Below are 19,960 nucleotides of genomic sequence, written 5' to 3'. Positions count from 1 at the left end.
CAATACCCAAAATAGTTCCACAAGCCCCTAAGGTGATTTAATTATATGATTAAAAAAAAAAAAATCCTAATACAGACATGGAGCATATTAAGTCCATATGTCTCCTGAGAACAGACTAGCCTGGAGAAGTGTTTAATTCAGTGGTATAAAAAATTGGCCATTTTTTGTACAAGGTAAAGCTCAGACCCTGTGCTTTGAATTAAGGCTCAGGACTTATTTGAAGACTAACTGGTCATCATGTCCTCGAATCTCATTGTTTCCTGCCCATCTCTGAACTCCATGGCTATTCAGATTCCTTATTCTAAAATCTCAGAGCTTATTGATAGTGGCATCTGTGCTTGTCAGCTCAGGAATGCTGGAATGTCATTCTGCCTTCCCCTTCATGTGGTAGGATTAGTGTCCAGGTTCGATCTGTGTTTGTTAAATGCATTCGAAAGCTCGCTTTTCCTATGACAACTTTTAATAACAGTTCACTACACCCCCCAGCACTTTTGCAGCCTGATTTGGATTCTGCCAGGAAGCGCGCAGTGAGATTGTGGGAGCTCATCCAGGATTTGGGTGTTGAATGTATTTACATCACAAGCAGTTGGAAAATCCTTATCTCCCTAACAGTAGCAACTCAATTTTCCTTTTGGTGTTTAGTGATATGAATTGACACTATTTTCACCTTACCTTTTGATGTTGGACTTGCTCATCCCTGAAACCCTATTTAACTTTCAATGTCAGAATTGTTTTGACATTCTTGTATTTTCTGCCTGAGGCCTGAATTCCTGGAATCTGTAATTTCCAAAACGCTTCTCTCTCGCTGTTTTTCGTAACTGAGTCAGACCTGCACAAATCAGTTCATGGTAGAATATGATTCTCTTGCAGGATACCTGCTTGGTGGGCATGTAGTACGTCTTTTCCATGGGCATGATGAGTGTTTGACGATACCATCTACAGACCAGAATGACTCCCAGCACAGGTAAGCCAACAGCTTCCTCCTGCCTGCCAGCCTCCAGCCTCGGATGACTCATGCTGAAGCACTTGCATTTGGATGTGGCCACAGATGAATTCTTTAAGTGGCAGTCAGTTGTGAACCCCACTTCAACCATGGGTTGCAGTTTGTAAACAGAAATGGCAGGACACTAGAGTGACTCACAGGTATATACATACACTGCTTCTTCAGCAAGCAGTTTTATAATGCTTCCCAACCCCTTTGCTTTCTTTGGTTGCTCCTGTATCTAAGGAGTTTCTGGTAGCATTAATTGTAGACTGAAGCACCCATTTTGGTACTGGAAATCAAACTAACCCTTCTAGTGGGTCTGGGCACTTACACAAATTATCCACCCAGCTTTTCACAGGCAGATCATCACTATTATTCCCCTTTCGTGAGCTAAGTAAGGTGGAATTTAGTAATTCCCTTTCGCTTATTACCAAATAGGATTGGAGGAACCAAATGTCAGTATCCAGAAGAAGCTGAATTTAGCAGGGAATTGTGCCAAGGGCAACATTTAGATGGTGCTGCTGAGGGTGATGCTATCTTTGGTCCCCTAGTTGACCATTCAGTGAATGTTTTTCAGGAATCCAAACCCAAAGATGGAAGCTATTAATACAGTTCTTAGATTCACACTGAAGGATGCTTTAGTATTCTGCTTGTCATCAGAGGAGTAGAGCATAAAGAGCTTGGCCCCTACAACTAAGGAAATCTTATATACATATATTTTAAAAAGTCAAATTTCAGAACCAAATTAGACTGAATTTGGGATGGCATTGATTCTGGTATCCTAGCAGTAATATATGTGTTAGTGCATTTGAAAAAGACTGTGTTAACTGTCTCACTTTATTAGGAACATGGACCACATCCACGCACACAACTTAGAAATCATCTAGGTCAGGCTCCTACCCAAAGGTTGCACACTGGTTGATGGTAGATGGGAGCCTAGGAGGAGAGCTGCTGACTCTGTCCAGAGCTTATTCCTTATTTGATGCACTACAGGACCCCTGGAGGCAAAGAACTGGAACATGTTATTGTACATCTTGGACACCATCCATTGGCAGTATGTGTCCCTTATTGTTCTGAGTCTCCTCTTAGTCTGTCCTCTGAATATCCCTTCTTGGGAGCCAGATGTGACATGGGAACCAGAGCAGTGTCTAGCACACACAAAGCCCAGACCTATGGCAGATGCCAGAGTAATTCACTCACTGCCTCCTGGCACTGGTCCAGTGGTTAGGCAAACTCGATTTCCCTTAGAAGTCAGGATTCCGTGCTCTACCCAATGTCCCGTGATCCTGTTCAGTTGCAGTTTCCTTTCCCTTTTCTTTAAACAGCGAATGATGCAGTAGCCCACGTACTGTCTCGTTAATATTTTATTGCGCTGCATCAGGGGAAGGTTTGCAGGTGGATGAAGAGGTTTTGTGGGTGAGTTTTACAGAGTTGCATCTGAGATAGAATACATCAGAACTCACGGGTTCGTTCTTCTCATACCTGCTCTCCCTTTAAGAATAGGAATTCGGGGGAAATGAAATACTAACCTTGCACAAGGCCCTTTACCCCCTGCCCCCCGGCCCCGTCATTAAATTTAGAGCCATATTGGCAGCAGCCTGTGCAGAAACTCTGCTGCTTGGAGAGGCTCGGCCTCTGGTGGGCATTCCTGCCAGGTGGTTCAACAAGATCCTGACAGAAAGAAAAGGCTGGACAGGCGTTTGAAAGGAAGTGCTGGGGAGAGGGAAACAGACGGAAAGGAGTTCGCCGACGGGCCCCCTGAAGCGGGCGTGCAGCCTTCGTTAAATCGAGAGCGAAGGTGGCCCTCCCTTGGCCGAGGATTCCACGGGATCTAATTTGTATTTTGAAAAAAAGAAATGCATAGATTAAGAATGCTTAATCCAGTCCTCTGTAAAGAAGTACGAAGGGTTGAGTTGAGCCTGGGGTGAGTAAGCAGCTCTTTATTAACCTGGAACCTGAAGGTTTGTGTCGGCTGGTCCCTTAGAGCAGATTCCTCGGCAGCAATATCGGATGTCCGGGTAGGTGAGTGATGGGCCTCGCGGTTGTCTTATGTCCTTAGGCACGTCCTCAGAACTGCCCGGCTGGCCAGGAATGCTGAAATCTGGGAGTCACAAAGGACTAGGGGAAGAGAACCCACTAAAAGACCCCGGGCAAGCGATTCCACCGCAACGGGGCCGACTTTCAGGAGGAAGTCATTTCTGTGCCCTCGAAGGGGAGGGAGCCTGGGAGCAGCAAGGCTGGATAGAGAGGCCTCCTGCTCTCCCAGGGCACAAACCCCCGATCAGTGCAGCTTGCTGAGCTCTGATCCTCGGCTCTGCCTCTGGCTTGTCAGGCCCCCTGGGGTGAGCCACGGAAGCCGTTGAAGTCAAGGCTAAGCTGTCAGCCAAGCTTTCAAAGCACCTCAGCTTACCACCCACTCTCCTCCTCTCCTTGGGTAGGCGTTTTAGAGAATAGGAACAGGTTGTTTCAACCTCGGTAACCTTGAGAGAGTAAATGGAACAAGCCGCCTGCATTTCCTAGGTGGGAAGGACAGACCTTCCAGAATTCTTTAGATGTTGGGGGGAGAGCGTTCCCTAATCCCGCAACCTAGGGCCGCTCCGTCTGTCCTCTCCCCAGAGACCCCTCCCGCCCTCACTGAGGAGGGAGCAGCATCGGTGAAAATCCAGCCCATTTTCCTGCGTGGCGAGGAGGTTAGTGCAGTATCATTACTGTGCTAGGCATGGTTCAGGGGTGACCTGGGGTGTCAGAGCAGTAAAGTAATGTCGGATTTCTTTCCTAATACTGTCCATGTATTTCCCGATAATGTGCACATTTGAAAAAGATTTATAATGTCTTCTGTCATCCCACCACCCAGAGGTAACCATTGTTAATAGAGTTTTTCGTTGAATTTCTGTACCATTAAATGTGTTTTTCTATGCATGTGTAAACATCTATATTTAAACAAAAATTGGATTAATCCACAATGCGTAGTATTTGGGAGCATCTTTTGGCACATTGATTACTAAAAATATGTTACATTCTCACAACTGTTCTGTGATTTATGTACCCTCATTAGACTTCACAGATGAGAAAATGGACACACTGAGAGCTGAAGGGACTTGACCAAGGTCACACAGCAAACAGATTCAAACTCGGGTCTGCCCGACTCCCACACCTCGTATTTTAGCTATCTCATAATTATACTACTACTTTAGAGGGGGGAAAAAATAATTGCACATTTCTTCATTTCTATTGGTTACCTATTATTTCAAAAACCTAAACCAAGGTTCTTTTGGGGCTTCAGTGATTCAGTTGTGATATATACAAATCCTCTGTGGCAGAGAAAGGATTTAACTTAGTGAATTTAAATGCAGTTAAGTGATCAGCCTTATCCTAAGGTCATGAGATTCTCAAAAAGTGTCCGGATTTAGAATACCAGATCATCCAGGGACAACTAGAATTCTTCGTAATCTGTGATATAGGTAGGTTGGTCCCTATCATACAGATTAAACAGCAGACTGCTAATCGTCAGATAAACATCAGGCAAACCCAAATCGAGGGACATTTTACAGAATACCTGACCAGTACTCCTCAAAACTGTCGGTCATGGAAAACAAGGAAAGACTAAGAAGTTGTAACAGACCAGAGGAAACAGGGGAGACTGACAGCTAAGTGCATTGTGGTGTCCTGGATTGAATCCTGAAACAGGAAAAAATTTAATGGAGAAACCAGTGAAATCAAGCTGAAGTCTCAGGTGTAGCTAGTAGTGATGTACCAACGCTGGTTTCTTAGTTTTGACACAGTACCACTGTCATGTCGGATGATACCATTAAGGGAAACTGAGAGACTACACAAGAGTGCTCTGTACTATCCTTGCAACTTTTTTGTAAATCTGAAATTATTCCAAAATCAACATTTTATCTGAAAACGCATTACAAGCCTAAGTTATTGCAGGAAAGGAGAGAACAGCACAGTCATAAAATCATGAACATTATAGACATTAAAGCTTTGTTCCAAGCTTCCTAGAACAGTGGAAATGAATTCACACTCTACTGCATACATGTTTCAAAAGTGCAGATACATTTTAAAAGATGTCAAACATCAAGGCACTTAAGTGAAAGAACTAGAGCGTTCAGCGTCTGGTCTGACCACATTGGGCTGTTTTGACTCCTGACGTGGAAATGGAGACGATCTTCTTCATTGCACACCTGGTGGTCTGTGAGTGTCCACGGGATGTATGTGGCAAGCAGTCCCCTCACCTTAGGCACTTTTTTCCCCTCGTGAGAGACACGGGGAAAGTGTGTCTCCCTTTGACTCCTGATTTTCACTTTGCTGACTTAAAAAAACAGCCGTGTCTGAGCAGCCCCTGCAGGGAGCAGCCCCTGCCCAGTGCTGTTCAGTGTCCTACGGAAACTAATCTCCAACTCTGCTCACAGGAGGATATTCTACGAAGCTGGGGGAGCTGGGACACGAGCCAGATCTCTGTGGAGAGTGGAACCCCTACGGATAAGGTAATGGAGGGTCAGGGTGGTGCTCTTTTCAAGATTATTTACCTTTCCGGCACAGTCCATTCTCTTAAATATTTCATTGTTCCCTATCACCTGGCAAGCTCTCAAAAGTTCTTGGCCCACAGCTAAATCTGAAATTTCTGTAACTTTTTATTTAAAGAACAACACACATGCACACGTGCGTGCGCACACACACACATGATTTCCAACACCTCTGTTTTGATTTTGAAGCCAGACGGCTCCTGCCTGCCGCCCTTGCGGCGGCTGGGTTACAAAAGGCAACCTCAGAACTGCCTGCCGAGGGCCATCAGCACTCTGCTCCCGTTTGTTTTCTTAAACAGAGTCTCTAGAATCCAGATAAGTCATCTTCCTTTCAGTAGCTTTGTTGGCTCCAGTGGAAGGTTGGCTTTAAATGACAGAGTGGTGGCTTTGAAGGCGTGGGGTAGGGAAGACTAAAACATTGCTGGGAGCTTAGCTGTGAAGAAACAGTAGTTACCAGAACTGGTCAGAAACAGTGTTGCACCTGCACGGAGGGAGCAGGAGGCTGAGACTTTGGAGCCATAGGCTTGAGTAAAAATGCGTGGTCTCTAAACATCAGGGTACTGAAGGGGATCCAGTTAAGCTGTGGACCTTGATTTTGCTGAGAGGAGCTGCACGTAAGGCGAGAGAGAAACTGCTTGGGGAAAGAGAGGAGGGTCACTGTTGCCACCTGGGTGCTCCCTCCCTAACTTTCTCCCTGGCTCTCTGCTCACTCTCCCCCTGAACATGTTCAGAGTAAAAGCCTTTCTCATGAAGCGTTCTCGTAATAATTCATTAGAGATCAGAAGAAAATATTACAACTTCTCTTATATACATACACACATACATTCAGATTTTTACTGGGAAACTCTGGAGGCTGCTGGCGTAAGGAATACTGGTTTTAAGGAGCACCTACTTGTTATCTGGCTTGAGGCATTTACATTCTTTTTCCAGCCCTGATCAAAGTTATACTCTTGTTCTCAGGATATTAGCCCATGGTTCTTACTTAATGGACTGTTATAAAAGTCAAAGTAAGGCCCGACCGGGCGTGGTTCAGAGGTTGAGCATCGACCTAGGATCCAGAAGATCACGGTTTGATTCCGGTCAGGGCACATGCCCAGGTTTCGGGCTCGATCCCCAGCAGGGGGCGTGCAGGAGGCAGCCGATCAATGACTCTCATCATTGATGTTTCCGTCTCTCTCTCTCTCTCTCCCTTTCCATTCCTCTCTCTGAAATCAATAAAAATATATTTTAAAAAATAAATAAAATAAAAGTCAAAGTAAGTATGTCTATAGAGTTCTAGTAACAGTTGTTTATTTCCCCAGCATGCTAAACATGAAGCCTTTTAACAATGTAATTTGAATTTACTTGTGGTGCAAAGAGTTGCATAAAGAGAAGAGTTACTTTAAATTTTGGCATCTGTCTCTCTTAAACATTTTATTCTAACTTAAAAGTTAAATATATTACAGGTTATTCAGTGGATAACTTCTCTCTGACACTTACTGTAACTTTTGTTGAATGCCAAACTTTTGATGTAGGACCATATAAAGGTTATCATTCAATATGGGACCTTTCTTATATCAATCATCTTTACTCTTCTCCCATAAAATTTATTGCCTTCTAATATACCATAATATTATTTTATTTATCAGGCTTCTTTATTATCTCCCTATCTCTGGCAAGTGTAAGCTGCACAAATATTTTTACTATTTCTCTTGAAGATAAAAGGCAACCTTCCCATTCTTTTCATGTTTTCGTTTGTGGTTTTTTGTTTGTTTGTTTTTGCATTAAGTTACTTCAGTAGAGTGAAGGAAAAATTGGAAGCTTGGAACTTCCAGTTACATTCAACTTTTGCCCTGCCACCAGGATCATGTTCCTTGTTGGTGTTTAAGGGAGGTCACAAGAGAGCACTATGCTTTGTTTTATGAAGACAGGAAATCCTAGAGCAAACCGGGTGACTGGTGCTCTGTCCCTTAGGGGATGACCGCCAGAAGGGTTGTAAGTCTGCTAGCATGTGTATGAGAGCACAGGATAAATATTTTTGTGTAAATGCAATTTCTTGTCCGTTTCATCTGCCCAGCTGGAGCGGCAGTAACATCAGATGGGGCCAGGCTTTCCGGCTGCGGCATCTCACCACAGGCCACTACCTGGCCTTGACCGAGGACCAAGGCCTTATGCTGCAAGACCGGGGAAAGTCAGACACCAAGTCCACAGCCTTCTCTTTCAGGGCATCAAAGGTAAGGTCTGAGGTCTCACGAAGTGGACTTTGACCTTGTTCTAAAAGCCAAAGCTATGAAACCTCCAAGTAGAATTATGACTGCAAAGAAAGTAGGCTGGAACAAGCAGCATTTGGAAATTAAACCTATGATAATCACCTCCTTACTCTACCTGTTGAATTGAGCTCATAGAGGAATGAGTATCTTAGATGAAAGATGACATCTTAAGTGAGAGAGACGTTAAAGGAGAGTGAAAAACCTGACAAAAGGATCACAGGAATGGACATTGTTGCTCAGAGGCTAATGGAAACATTGTTTAATACTTAATTGTAAGTGGTTTTTGAGCAGGGGGCTTAGATTCCTTTTTCCCTCATTCTATAGTCCTATAGTCTTTTTAGGCTGCAGACCTCTCTGGCATATAGGTTTTTCTCCCTAAAATGTCACTATATCAGAGTTAGGCTTTTTCCATACGGTATTTCAGATAGTAAAAGAACTGTGAGCTTCCCACCCTAAATTCCCCACCAGCATCACCTTCATTTTCTGCTGTTTCAGTGGCGTGTTGGTTCCTTGACTTCATTCTGGTTGCCTAAGCACATCCCTTTCATGCTACTCTCACTTTTGTTTGTTTGTTTTTAAAGATGCCCAGCACAATCAGGATTTTAAAGTCAAATTTATATCTGCGTAATAAAACATTTTGGCCTCCAGGAAGTGGTTTAGGGCAGTACAGTTTGCTAAAAGAATCAATGAAGCAAAGCGATGGAAAGGTCCTAAGAACAGAGACTAACAAGATCACACTCTCCCCCTAAAAGACAACTGGACGTGGGTTGTCAGGAATGAGAGTGGGCAAAGGGAGGTGAGGGGCATGGAAAACAAGAACTGACTCATCATGGCTGATGTCCAAGTAAATGCCTTTCTAAGAACAGCAGCTTAGCTTTTTTCTTATGTGAACACCCTGCCCCAGCCGCCTCAGCCCACTCTAGATGTGCTGACACTGAGGTCTTTACCGTTTCAGAAGGGGGCTCCTCTTCTAACAGCAGATTAATCCAGTGGCCTTCCAGGCAGCTGGCGAGATGCTGTTCCAAAGGAACTCTTCCATTCCACTCCTTTCTTGGCTCAGCCTCATGGAGCATGGCTCAGCGCTATGCCCTGGTCTCTGGGGAAATCCAGAAAAGCTCAGAGCACCATAGAGAGTCCTCATAACACTCCTTCCACTTGGCACCACTTCTGGCCTATGAGCATATTTTACCCTCAGAAGGCTCATTGCCTATTGTCCCAAGTCCCTCCACTTCTATGCACAGGGAGACAAGCAGCTGATGGCTGAAAGTCACCGAGGTACCATGGGTGCTGCCAGCATAGCAGAGCTGGATGTAAAAGTCACCCAGGAGTCACATCGTCCTAGACACTTGGCAATGTGGTTGTATTTTATTAGAGTTATTATGCTAGAGGTTTTAAATAACCCTCTGTGCAGCAGTATTCAGCCCAGCTGTGCTTCATTCTAATTTGAAAGGAGCTGAAGTTAAAATGGCCTAGGCTCTGCAGGCCAAGATAGGTCTGTGTTCCCACAGGAGATTGGGGCTTCCTTGGGACACTGTGAGCGGAACATTAGCTGTGAAACTACACACAGAGAGAGAACGTGTGGGGAACACACAGTCCTGCCATGCACCATGCAAAGAGCTCTCGGAGAAGAACGCTAGAGATGCCTCGATTTCTCGGGGCCTCCAGATTCCTCCTTAGTAAATGTGTTCTTACCTCACTTGGTGCGGGCTCTCTTCAAGTGGGCTCTCCAGCGCGCTTCCCTCGCTGGGGAATAGTGATGTTCCCCAGCAGAAAGAAATCGTGACCCAATTTTTCAGTCGTGCAAGGGCACGGAGCCGTCTTGCCAGCTCTTGCCTGCCCTTGCCTGTTGCAGGTGTTATGTGATAGAGCAGGTGATGGTGAGAGAGCACTTGGGGGTCTGGGTGGTGGCACAGGGGTTGGGGGCACTCCGCGGACAGGCCGGGAGGCAGAGCTAGGGTGCATTTTTGCCTTTGTTGATGGGGTCGGGCGGGGTATTCTTCTGACCCTCTCTGTATGTTGGAGAATCTAGAAGGCAGAAAAGAGACTCCCGTGTGTTCGGGGAGGACACTAGGTTAGCTGGGCAGTGAGTCATTTGGCAACGATGGGCTTCCCACTCCGTGCTCCCTGTCAGGTTGTGTTAGCCTGTGACAGCTATAAGTACTAAATCGGGGACCTTAGAACAGCTGCAAGTGTGTGTTCAAATCCTTAGAAAGCTCCCTTTAAGAGGAAGATGGCAGGTGCCCTGCGAACCTTGAGCAAGGGTGTGACTGGGCCTTAATGGAAGGTGAACAAGGCCAAGCAGCTGCTGCAGTCACTGGCCTGGTCTCGCTCAGAGGGAATCAAACTGAGGTCTCTAAGCAAGCTGTGTAAACACACAGGGTGGGCAAAAGGAGGTTTAGAATTGTTTGTATGGAAAAGAACACAATAATTAATAAATAATAATGCAAGAAACAACTCTGTGTTTCACGTACTCACAGCTGTAAGCCTGCTTTTGCCCCGCCCTGTACAGAGTAACGAGTGGAACGTGACTCTGGTCCCGATTTTGTCCCCTGTCCGTCAGCAGGATGATCCAAATCAGACCTGAGGTCTGGGAGGTATTGTCGCCTCCAGACTGCAGCGCCACATGCTATTCCTGTAATCCGGAAGGGGGGTGGGAGGAGATAGTGGCCTCCAGCCGCCTAGGTCTGGCCTGGACCCTCATCTGCTCTGTGCGACACCTTGATCTTAATCGAGTTGCACCTCCTTTGAAGTCTGTCGCAGAAGATTAAGATCTGATCCCTGCCTGCCCTTCCATCATGTCTGTAGCCACTTGCTCACCGTCGCCTTGAGCCCTAGCATACTAAATATTTGCAGTCTTCAACAGGCTCACTTTTCTCACCGCTAACCCTGTACCTAAAACACCTTCTACCCCTCCACACACCTTCGTGAGTGAACTCCTCAGATGAGGGTCAGATGCCTTTTGCAGGAGGAAAGCTCTTCCACTGTCCTCCAGTGCGCCCTGTTCATGGTCCCCATTCACTAGCTCAACCAGGAGCCCCGGGTGACAAGACCACACATGCCTCCCCCTTAGTTCGAACACCGGCTCCCAGCAGAGTGTGTAGCCTGCAGTATGTTTGAAAACTGCTTGCTGAAGGGACTCATGATCACGCACTAAAATACAGAGTGAAATCCATTGTGTTCTAATCCCCACCATCTTCATAAAAGTATTCTGTCATCGTGGTGTAATCATTTTGGGTCATAACACTCCCTGTAAACACTCAAGGAGAGAGATTTATTATTTTGAACATCTATGTCACATTTCTATGAACTTGATTACACATCATTTCCCATGCTCTTGACACTGCAAGGCCGTTCCCCAGGGAGGTGTCAGATAACGTGATCTGTGACAACACTGTCTGTTTAGATGGCATGTCTCAACATCAGTTTACAACACCAAATTCATTTCAGAAAAGGGTAAATTAATGTTCAAGCCAGGCTTAAATAAATGATTGAGATGGAATCTCAGATTTTGCCTACTTGATTGCATAAATGCATACAGTTATCACTGTTCCCGATTAGGGCACATTTTCCCTCCGTGTATAAAAGCCTGAAATTCTATGCAGTCAGTGTTTACCAAATATCTACTATGTGCTGAACACTGTGTTCTTGGCCAAACCTGCCTTCCCTGCCAGCCTTTTAGAAACCGCCCGCTGCCCTCTCTGCTGGGTGTGCAAAGCGCCCCGCAGACTGGATCCTCAGGCGCCCTTTGACCTGCAGGCCCACCGCGCACCCCGCAGTGGAAAGATTGGTGCTGAAGTAGCGCTCTTCGTGCCAGGTCCTGGCCTGCTCCGCTCCCTCACCACCCTGTCATCTGGGGAAGGGGCACGGAACAAAAGACGGAGGGAGAGGGGAAAAAATTTACCTTAAGACTCGGACATCTAGAGAGACAGCACCGCTTCCTGAAGTCTTATTTTAAATAACTCTACAAAGAATTGTAAAAACTTGAATTGATGCTTCCCCAAGATTTTATTGTTCGAAGTGGACCAGATAAGCAGTCAAGGAAAACCATGGGCTTTGAAGTAGGACAAACCTGGGTGTGAATTTTGTTTCTGCCATTTGCTGTTCAGCCTTCATGTCCCTTATAAAACATGGGGGCGAAGAACTGTGTCTTGAAGGATTGTTGTGCAGGTCCGACGAGCCCAGGAGGGTGACCTGGGAGTCTGTTCCCTCGTGCATGCAACGCCAGCAGTGCAGCCGGCCCCACGGTGACTGTAGGGATCGACTGACGAGGACAGGGGAGGGAGTTGGTTTGTCTGTATGCCTAGGATTTTGTTGTTGTTGTTGCTCCTACGCTATTAAATTAGAAGCAGCCACTGCAGTGACTGTCATAGAATTTTGGGAGTTGATGCTATTTTGTAAAAGCAAAGACACAGAGAGACACTCTATCCTATAAAGAGTAATGATCTATTTAGTTCAGAGACTCTAGAAAAATAGATCCTAGATTTTTTTCCCCCTTCGGCAAAGTCATATTTAAATAAATGAAAAGCGAAAAAAATAAATGAAACGTCCATCATCATGGATAGTTTGGGAGCATCCAGTATGTTAACTGTGAGCTCTTCATGACTGGTGTAATTATTTATATTTCCCTGTTGTACTGTGTATTGTTTTTATTTTGCTGTACTGCCTGTGGTTACAGAACAGGCTAGAGTTGAAAAGTTGACATATTTAACTGTGTTACTGGCCTGAGTGTCTACAGAATTATGGGTATTTCTGAAGTGAAAATCAAGTATTCATTGTTTTGTTCTTGTGTGTGTTTTTTTAGAATAAATGCACTTAACAACTTGCCTGTAAAGAAGTCCTAATATATCAAATTCTATTTTCCCATTGGCTTTTTTTATTGGAAAGCAGGAATAAAATCAGAAATAAGTTCCTTTGGAAATATTTATGTTGAGAAGCAAGTCATATTTAACAATCCAGCCAATGTTTCAACATACATTTAAAATAAGAATTTCTTGGGAAGTGTTAACATTGCTCAAAATGATCCTGCAAATATGTGCAAAATAACTAATTTTACATTTATGAAGGTGTGAAGGGAAAGAAATAAGGTCTGAAATGAAAAATATATTTGAAAGAGAAAATTACATATATATATATACTTATTTATTCCTTCAATATATGTTTATTAAGTAATTGATAAGTGCTGGATTCTCTAGGCTAGGGATCCAAAATTAATTTAAATCTGGCCCATGCCCCTTGATTCTTTCATAGCCTGGCAAGTGGAAAGTGTCATATAAACAAGCACATTTACAATTAGAGTTGCTAATTGCTCAGTAGAGGAATGAGACTGTGTTGGGGAAATACAGAAGGAAAGACCAACTCTGCCTTCACAGAGAAGGTGGCATCTGAGCGGGGTGTTGAAGGATGAGTAGGAGTTTAGAGCAGTGGGAAAGAGCACAGTCTCTGGAGCTAGACTTCCTGATTTAAATCTCGGCCCTTTCACTACTTATTAAGTGACCTTGAGCAAATTATTTACCTTTATTTTCTCCTCTGTAAAAATGGGATATTATTTGTAGCTACAACAGAGGCTGCTATGAAGAGTTACTGTATGTAAAGAATTTAGAACACTGCCTTGCCCATGGTAAGAGCTCAATACATATGTTACTATTGTTCTATCATTAAGAATGAGAGCAGAGGGAACAGCACACTACATTTTTTATTCTGTAAAAAAATAAAAATGCTGCCTCATGGCTTTTACAAATGAGAAATTTAACACAGATGCCAAGAAGAAATGGAAATAGAGTAGAATCACACAGGCCCTGATTGATGAGGAGGGGACAGACTTACCATGCCTGGGTCTACTTCCTGACTCATTCTGCGACAAGCACCTCAGGTTGTCTCCAAGGGGACCCCTGATGCACAGTAGCTCCTTTTTTCATAAGTTTAGTGAAACTGTCAATGGAAGATGAAACCCATGACTGCAACACACAACCGAGGAGGCCATTGGAGGCGAACATGACAATTGTGCATTAGACTTAAGGCACAGTAACCCCCTACCTGCTTGAAGAGTCTATGTTCCCTGCTGACTTCTATAACTGATTTTTTGAAGATATATTTAAAGTCCCTGAAGCCATTAGAATTATGGAAGATACAAAACTTGCTGAAAATAAGTTAATTGACCAATAAAGAGTTAATTATTAAGGTAAGTCAGGATGAGAAAAGTAGAAAATATAACTGAAAATTATATAAAATCAGAACCAAAGAGAGACTTACCAGCTGTCTCCTTTTCCCAGGGACTTAAATTAAATAATCATTAAAGTAGCCAAACCTGAAATCCATTGATTTTACAATTAACAGCAGATAGGGAAAGCAGGCCTCACTGAAAGCCTGGCTTAGATGGACACATTGTGATTATGTTGGTAATCAGTTCCCTGGCTTACAAATTCAGCATGGGTGATTTGTTTTCTGTTACATTCCTGTTTAATCAGACATGCTTGCATTTGTTTCTTTTCATTTTCTGTGAAATAGGAAATCAAGGAGAAATTGGATTCCAGTCACAAAAGAGATATAGAAGGCATGGGAGTCCCTGAAATCAAGTATGGAGATTCTGTCTGCTTTGTCCAGCATGTAGCCAGCGGTCTGTGGGTGACCTACAAAGCACAAGACGCTAAGACATCCCGCCTGGGACCCCTGAAAAGAAAGGTGAGGGGTCAGAAAGGCTTTCCAGAATGGTTTTACACTGAGGTGAAGGCAACTGGGCAGGAGACGTGATTGGGAGAATTAGGTGGGCGTGATGTATGTTTAGTTACTGTTCTGGAATAGATCATACAGCCTAAGTTTGTACTTTGACCTCAAATTCAGTGCAAAAAAAGTTAAATAGATGGCAAATATGTGAGGAGGGGGTAGAATTTGTTCAATGGACTCTAAGACCTGCACTAAATGACTTTTGGTGGTAAAGTGTTTGGGGATTAACCACACCATTGCTCCCTCTGTTTAAGCGGATCATTGAGTTACTGTGCAGTTTTCATAATATAGAGACCAAATAGAATCTCTACCGAGAAAAAGCAGATTGCATGGTAACAAGCCCACAGGAACCAACATGCGGAGAGAAGAGACATTGTGGAATGATGCTGCCCCCACAGAGAATGTATCCAGATTGGAATGGTCCGTCACGGCCTGCTGTCATGGGAAACTGGCTGGGACGCACACAGCATCTTTTTACCAGAAAGTCAATTGCCATAAGAGAGTTTCTTTTGATGGGAACCATAAAATTGATGCCAGGGGGGTGAGGCTTTGTCTTTTCTTGGAAAACCCTCACAAAACACAGTTGGGGTAGTCAGGGAGTCCCAGCTGAGGTTCTAGGAGGCGTTGTACAGATTAGGCAGGTATCCCAGCCAGTGTGGAAATGAAAGTTTCCCAGAGGGCTGGTGATGGTAAGAAGGGAGGTTTGGAGCAAACCGTGAGGTAATAGCTTGCTTTTGTGTAAAGCAAAACATACCAGGAAAATATCCAGAAAATGGAAAATAAAATTATGAAAAGGAGATAGAAAATAGAATAAATAAGAGGCCACACAGACCAGCTTGTATGAGCCCAAACCCTTCCTCTGCAAACAATTAAAAAGGCTGGGAAAACACACACACAACCTTCCAAGTGACCCATTGGAAGGTTTCAACTACCAGAGCACCCAGGACATGAGCCCTAAAGATCCCAATTAGAAGGTAGGTGCACTAAGGTGAGTCCCAGCTCTGTCTTCGCTTCCCCCAGCATATCTGCTGAGTTGCAGCCCCAAAGAATGGGGACGTGTGCTAGCTTCAGCTTCACTGGGCTGGGGAGACAGGTTAGAGATCAGGTCAGCCAAGGTTTCTGTGACTTGAGGGGCCAAGATTCCAGAATGGAGGGAACTGTGGAAACGTGAACTTGAAATTCTACCCGCAGTTTGCTCTGGGATCTCGAGCTGCCCGTGGATGGGCTGTGAGCTAAAACAGCAAGCAGAAAGTGGAAACTGTGAGGGAGAAGAGCGAAGCAGAGATGTGGGCCGTGTGACAGTACTAGGGAGACAGAGGTTGGGGTTCAGGGTCCCTCAAACCCCAAAAGGGTTCTGCCCCAGGAATAAGGACTATTCCCTAGAAATAAGGGCAAATTGAAAATAAATTAAAAACCCATCACCTATCCTACCAGCCTAACAGAAAAAAATGAAATCCTTTATGAGTGTGATAATATTATCTAGAGCTTCCACACAATTTTTCATACCTACTAAGGTAATAATGACATTTAAAGTGAGTGGAATCTGTGGATCTTAGCTGTAACTCTGGCTGGGAGGGAACCTACTCAACAGACCCTATCAACTAGGAGAGACCCCAGTTTGTGGTGTTGAATTACTGTGCCTGTCTCTGCCTTTCTCTTGCAGAACCGTGGTCCCCTAGGTCCACCTATTGCTGAAGTGTGCATGCGAACTTGGGAGGTGTTTTCTGAAACTCCCTAAGTGGTGTTGAATGCTCAGCCCTTGACAGGGTTGCCCTGCTCTGTTTCGTGAGGAGCAGGCGAAGTTTCCCTCTAAAAATTCAAAGGATGTCCAAACCTGTGTTAAGCATTTCATGAAACAAACTAAACAGGAACTTAGGAAAACCAATGGTGAACAGACACAGTGAAAAACCTAATGAAGGGTAACACCTTAAAGGAAGTATCGTCTTTAACATTCCTACCTCAGGCTTGTGCTCTGGAATTCCTCCCAGAAAAAAGGGCCTTAGGAGCTGGGCCGCAGAGATCAGTGGGGACATAACCGCAATATTCTAACAGCTGCATTTCCCCATTTTTCATTACTTTCTTATTTGGCTGGTCAGTTTGAATGTGTTACATGAACAAGCAAAACCTAAGGATTTGGGTCTTTAGGGACCAGAAAGCTGGGAATGAAGCCAGAACCAACCTAGTGGCAATGTTTTGTCAAATCTAAATGCAGCGTTGTTAACCAGTTGCTGGGAAGTTCTGGCAAAGTAATGCTTCGAAACGGTGACTCCAATGGTAAGGGCATTCTTTGCTGACGCTTAAGCTATGGTATGTGGATGGGATGTGAAGCCTTTTTTCAAAAATGAACATAAACTCTTGCAAGCTAACATTCTACTTCCTGTGTGAATTCGTTATATTGGGACATATCTTTAGAAAAAAATTAGGAAGAGATTTTCACGTGGAAAGGAAAACACGTTGTTTCTTTGTGCTAAGAATAGTAAAGCCCCAAAATACTTATTCTAAAGATACTTTCTAAAGTTGTATGTTTTATGTATTTGCCATGTAGACCGACTGACCACCACCACCTTCAATCACCCGGGGCCTACAAATGGTCTCCCTGCACTTACATCAAGAGGAAACCATGCCAGGAACTTGAATCAGATTTGACCCTGATTTGAACTAGAGTCAAACCATCCCAGTTAATATCTGCACATACTCAGCCCTTTTAAGGGGAAAACCTCCATACCAGAAGCTGCTAGCTCCACCCAAAAATTGCATCCTGTTGTCATTGGTGGTCAGTCCAGGCAACTGATCTGAGATTAGCAATATACTGCCCCTTATAACAGACATTGAGTACCTCATATTCTAGGAAACATGCTAAATGATTTACATGTAAATCGTCTCATCTTCCAAACAACCCTTTAAGATAAGTCCATTTGCAGACAGTGAAGTTGAAGCGGAGAGGTTAAGTAACTTGCCTGAGGTCACACAGCTGGGAAGTGCATCGCAGGACTAGAACTCAGCTTGCTGGTTCCAGAGCCTGTGCTTTCAAACCTCTCTAGCCTCCCTGAGAAGCCAACTACCGCCTTGAGCTGCTCCCCCAGTTCAACACTGAGCTAACCCTACCAGCCTCTCCTTCAAGAGAAAAATCCCAGCCTAATCCCAGTAGAGGGTTTTGTTTTAATGTCTTTCTTCTTCCTTAATTTATCTCTGAAGGAAAAGGCTCTAAAAAAATGATTTTTTCCATGGCCAAGAGTAAGGTTTTGTGTTCACTTTAAGAGAAAAATCTATTACAAAGTATGTTTTCACCCTTTCAAATTGGCCATCTAGGTCCAAGGAATTTATTGTAATTCATACCACGGTGGCACATAAAATTTTATTTTCGTCAAAGCATCGCGCCTCGAGGATGATTCATATGTCAGTACTAGGGCATATGGGCAAAATAACTTTGTTAATGTCCCATTTTCTAAATGGGCCCAAGGGAACTTGGTTAGAAAGAAGGCGCACAAGGGTGGAGGGAAATGCAAGAAATGTTGGCCGCCCAGCTGTGGAGTCGTGTGTCACCTGGACCGGGTGTTCCTTGCTCTGTAGGTCATCCTCCACCAGGAAGGCCACATGGACGACGGATTAACACTGCAGCGATGCCAGCGCGAGGAGTCCCAGGCAGCTCGGATCATCCGGAACACAACAGCCTTATTCAGCCAGTTCATAAGGTACATGAGCTCCTTCCTCCCTCTCCTAGTCCCACCTGCCCACCTTCCTTTAACACTGTGAGTGTTTTCAAGAAATAGTTAAACACTAGCAAAGAGTTTTACCAAAGAGAGCTTGGGACTGAAACACATTCCCCATGTGGGTGACCTCCTACCAGCCTCGCTCTTGGCCCAACAAGAGCCCAGGCCCCACTGGTTCTTCAGGTTGGTGTCGTGAATACCCAAGGTCTTCTCGTGAAAATTAAGTGAAATAACTTCAGTGCCCTGAGGCCCTTTTGTATTAGTGTGTGAAGAGGGGAGGAGAGAGAAGGCACATCCACTCCCTCTCTGCTATTTAGAAAGGCTTTCTGTTCAGAATCACTGCTGTGGTTTGCATCCAAGGGCATTTGCATTGGAAGCCTTGAGTTACCCAGCTATGACTGGGACTTAAATGGGAAAAGTAACTGAACTGCCTGCTTGGATTATAATCCCCTGGCCTTAACAATGGTGCCGAAACAGAGCTCTGGATTTTGTTCACCAATTACCGAGTCATCCTTCTCTTGTAGGCAAATATCTCTAAAGCCAAGAGGGTTGAGATTTTATGTGTGAATTTGCATAAAATGAGGAAAAAAAATTATACCTTTATTTTTCTTACTTTTGAAACAGTGTGACCCAAGGAATGTGTGTTAGGATATGAGCTAAGCTGCTGTTACAGCTCAGGATAAACTTTATTTCTCATTAAGGTGATATTATAGGGTAGGTGAGTGTTTTAAGGAAAATAATCTGGCTACTGGGGTTCAGGTTCCTTCTGTCTTGCTGCTGTGAGGTCTCCTACAGGTTTTTGTCCCTGGACCAGCACAGCAGCATCACCCAGGAACTTGTTAAAAATACAGATTCTCAGGTTTCACCCCAGGCTTACTAAATGGAACACCTGGGAGTAGTACCCCAGAAAATTGTGTTTTGAGTAGGCCCTCCAGTTGATACTGCTGCATGCTGAAGTTTACAGATCACTGCCCCAGAGTAGAGATCTTAACCTTGGCCACATGTTAGATTCATCTGTGGAGCTTTTAACACCCTGATCCTCAGGTGGCACCTCAAACCAATTGTATCAGAATCTTTGGGCTGAGATCCGAACACCGGAGTTTTGTTTTGTTAGAATTTTTTTTTAATTTATTTTTAAATTATAGTTGACATACGATATTTTTAGGTATAGTACACAATATTATATTAGTTTCAGCTGTATAACATAGTGATTAGATATTTATATTATTTAAAAAGTCTAGTAACCATCTGATATAGTTATTACAGTATTATTGACTGTATTCCTTGTGCTGTACTTGACATCCCTGTGACTATTTTCTGTAACTGGCAATTTGTACTTTTTAATCCCTTTTACCTTTTTCAGCCAGCCTCCCAACCCTTTCCCATCTGGTGACCATCAGTTTTTTCTCTGTATTTATGAGTTTGTTTCTGTTTTGTTTGTTTCTTTTTTAGATTCCATATATAAGTGAAATCATGTAGTATTGTTCTTTCTCTGACTCATTTCACTTAGCATAATATTCTCTAGGTCCTTCCATGTTTTCACAAATGGCAAGATTTCATTTTTTATGGCTGAGTAATATTCCATTGTATATATGTACCATCTCTTCTTTTTAAAACAAATTATGGTATTCATTGGGGTAACATTGGTTAATAAAATTATATAGGTTTCCGGTGCACAACTCTATAATACATCATCTGTATATTGTATTGTGTGTTCACCCCCAAAGTCAAGTCTCCTTCCATCACCATTTATCCCCCTTTTACCCT

The 19,960-nt window shown here is 43.9% G+C and overlaps 1 protein-coding gene across 1 annotated transcript in view; it reads left to right on the top strand.

Annotated features, from left to right (window-relative positions):
- Positions 1–19,960, top strand: part of RYR3 (ryanodine receptor 3) — a 472,179-nt gene that overhangs the window by 211,502 nt on the left and 240,717 nt on the right. Inside the window, exons 8-12 of the mRNA XM_081119125.1 lie at positions 871–964; positions 5,401–5,475; positions 7,571–7,727; positions 14,268–14,441; positions 18,054–18,175. Coding sequence (XP_080975251.1) covers positions 871–964; positions 5,401–5,475; positions 7,571–7,727; positions 14,268–14,441; positions 18,054–18,175 — 622 coding nt within the window. The remainder of the gene's footprint in view (positions 1–870; positions 965–5,400; positions 5,476–7,570; positions 7,728–14,267; positions 14,442–18,053; positions 18,176–19,960) is intronic.

Source organism: Miniopterus schreibersii (assembly GCF_964146895.1).
Source record: "Miniopterus schreibersii genome assembly, chromosome: 1".
Taxonomy (NCBI): domain Eukaryota; kingdom Metazoa; phylum Chordata; class Mammalia; order Chiroptera; family Miniopteridae; genus Miniopterus; species Miniopterus schreibersii.
This window is presented reverse-complemented; position numbering and strand designations above follow the sequence as displayed.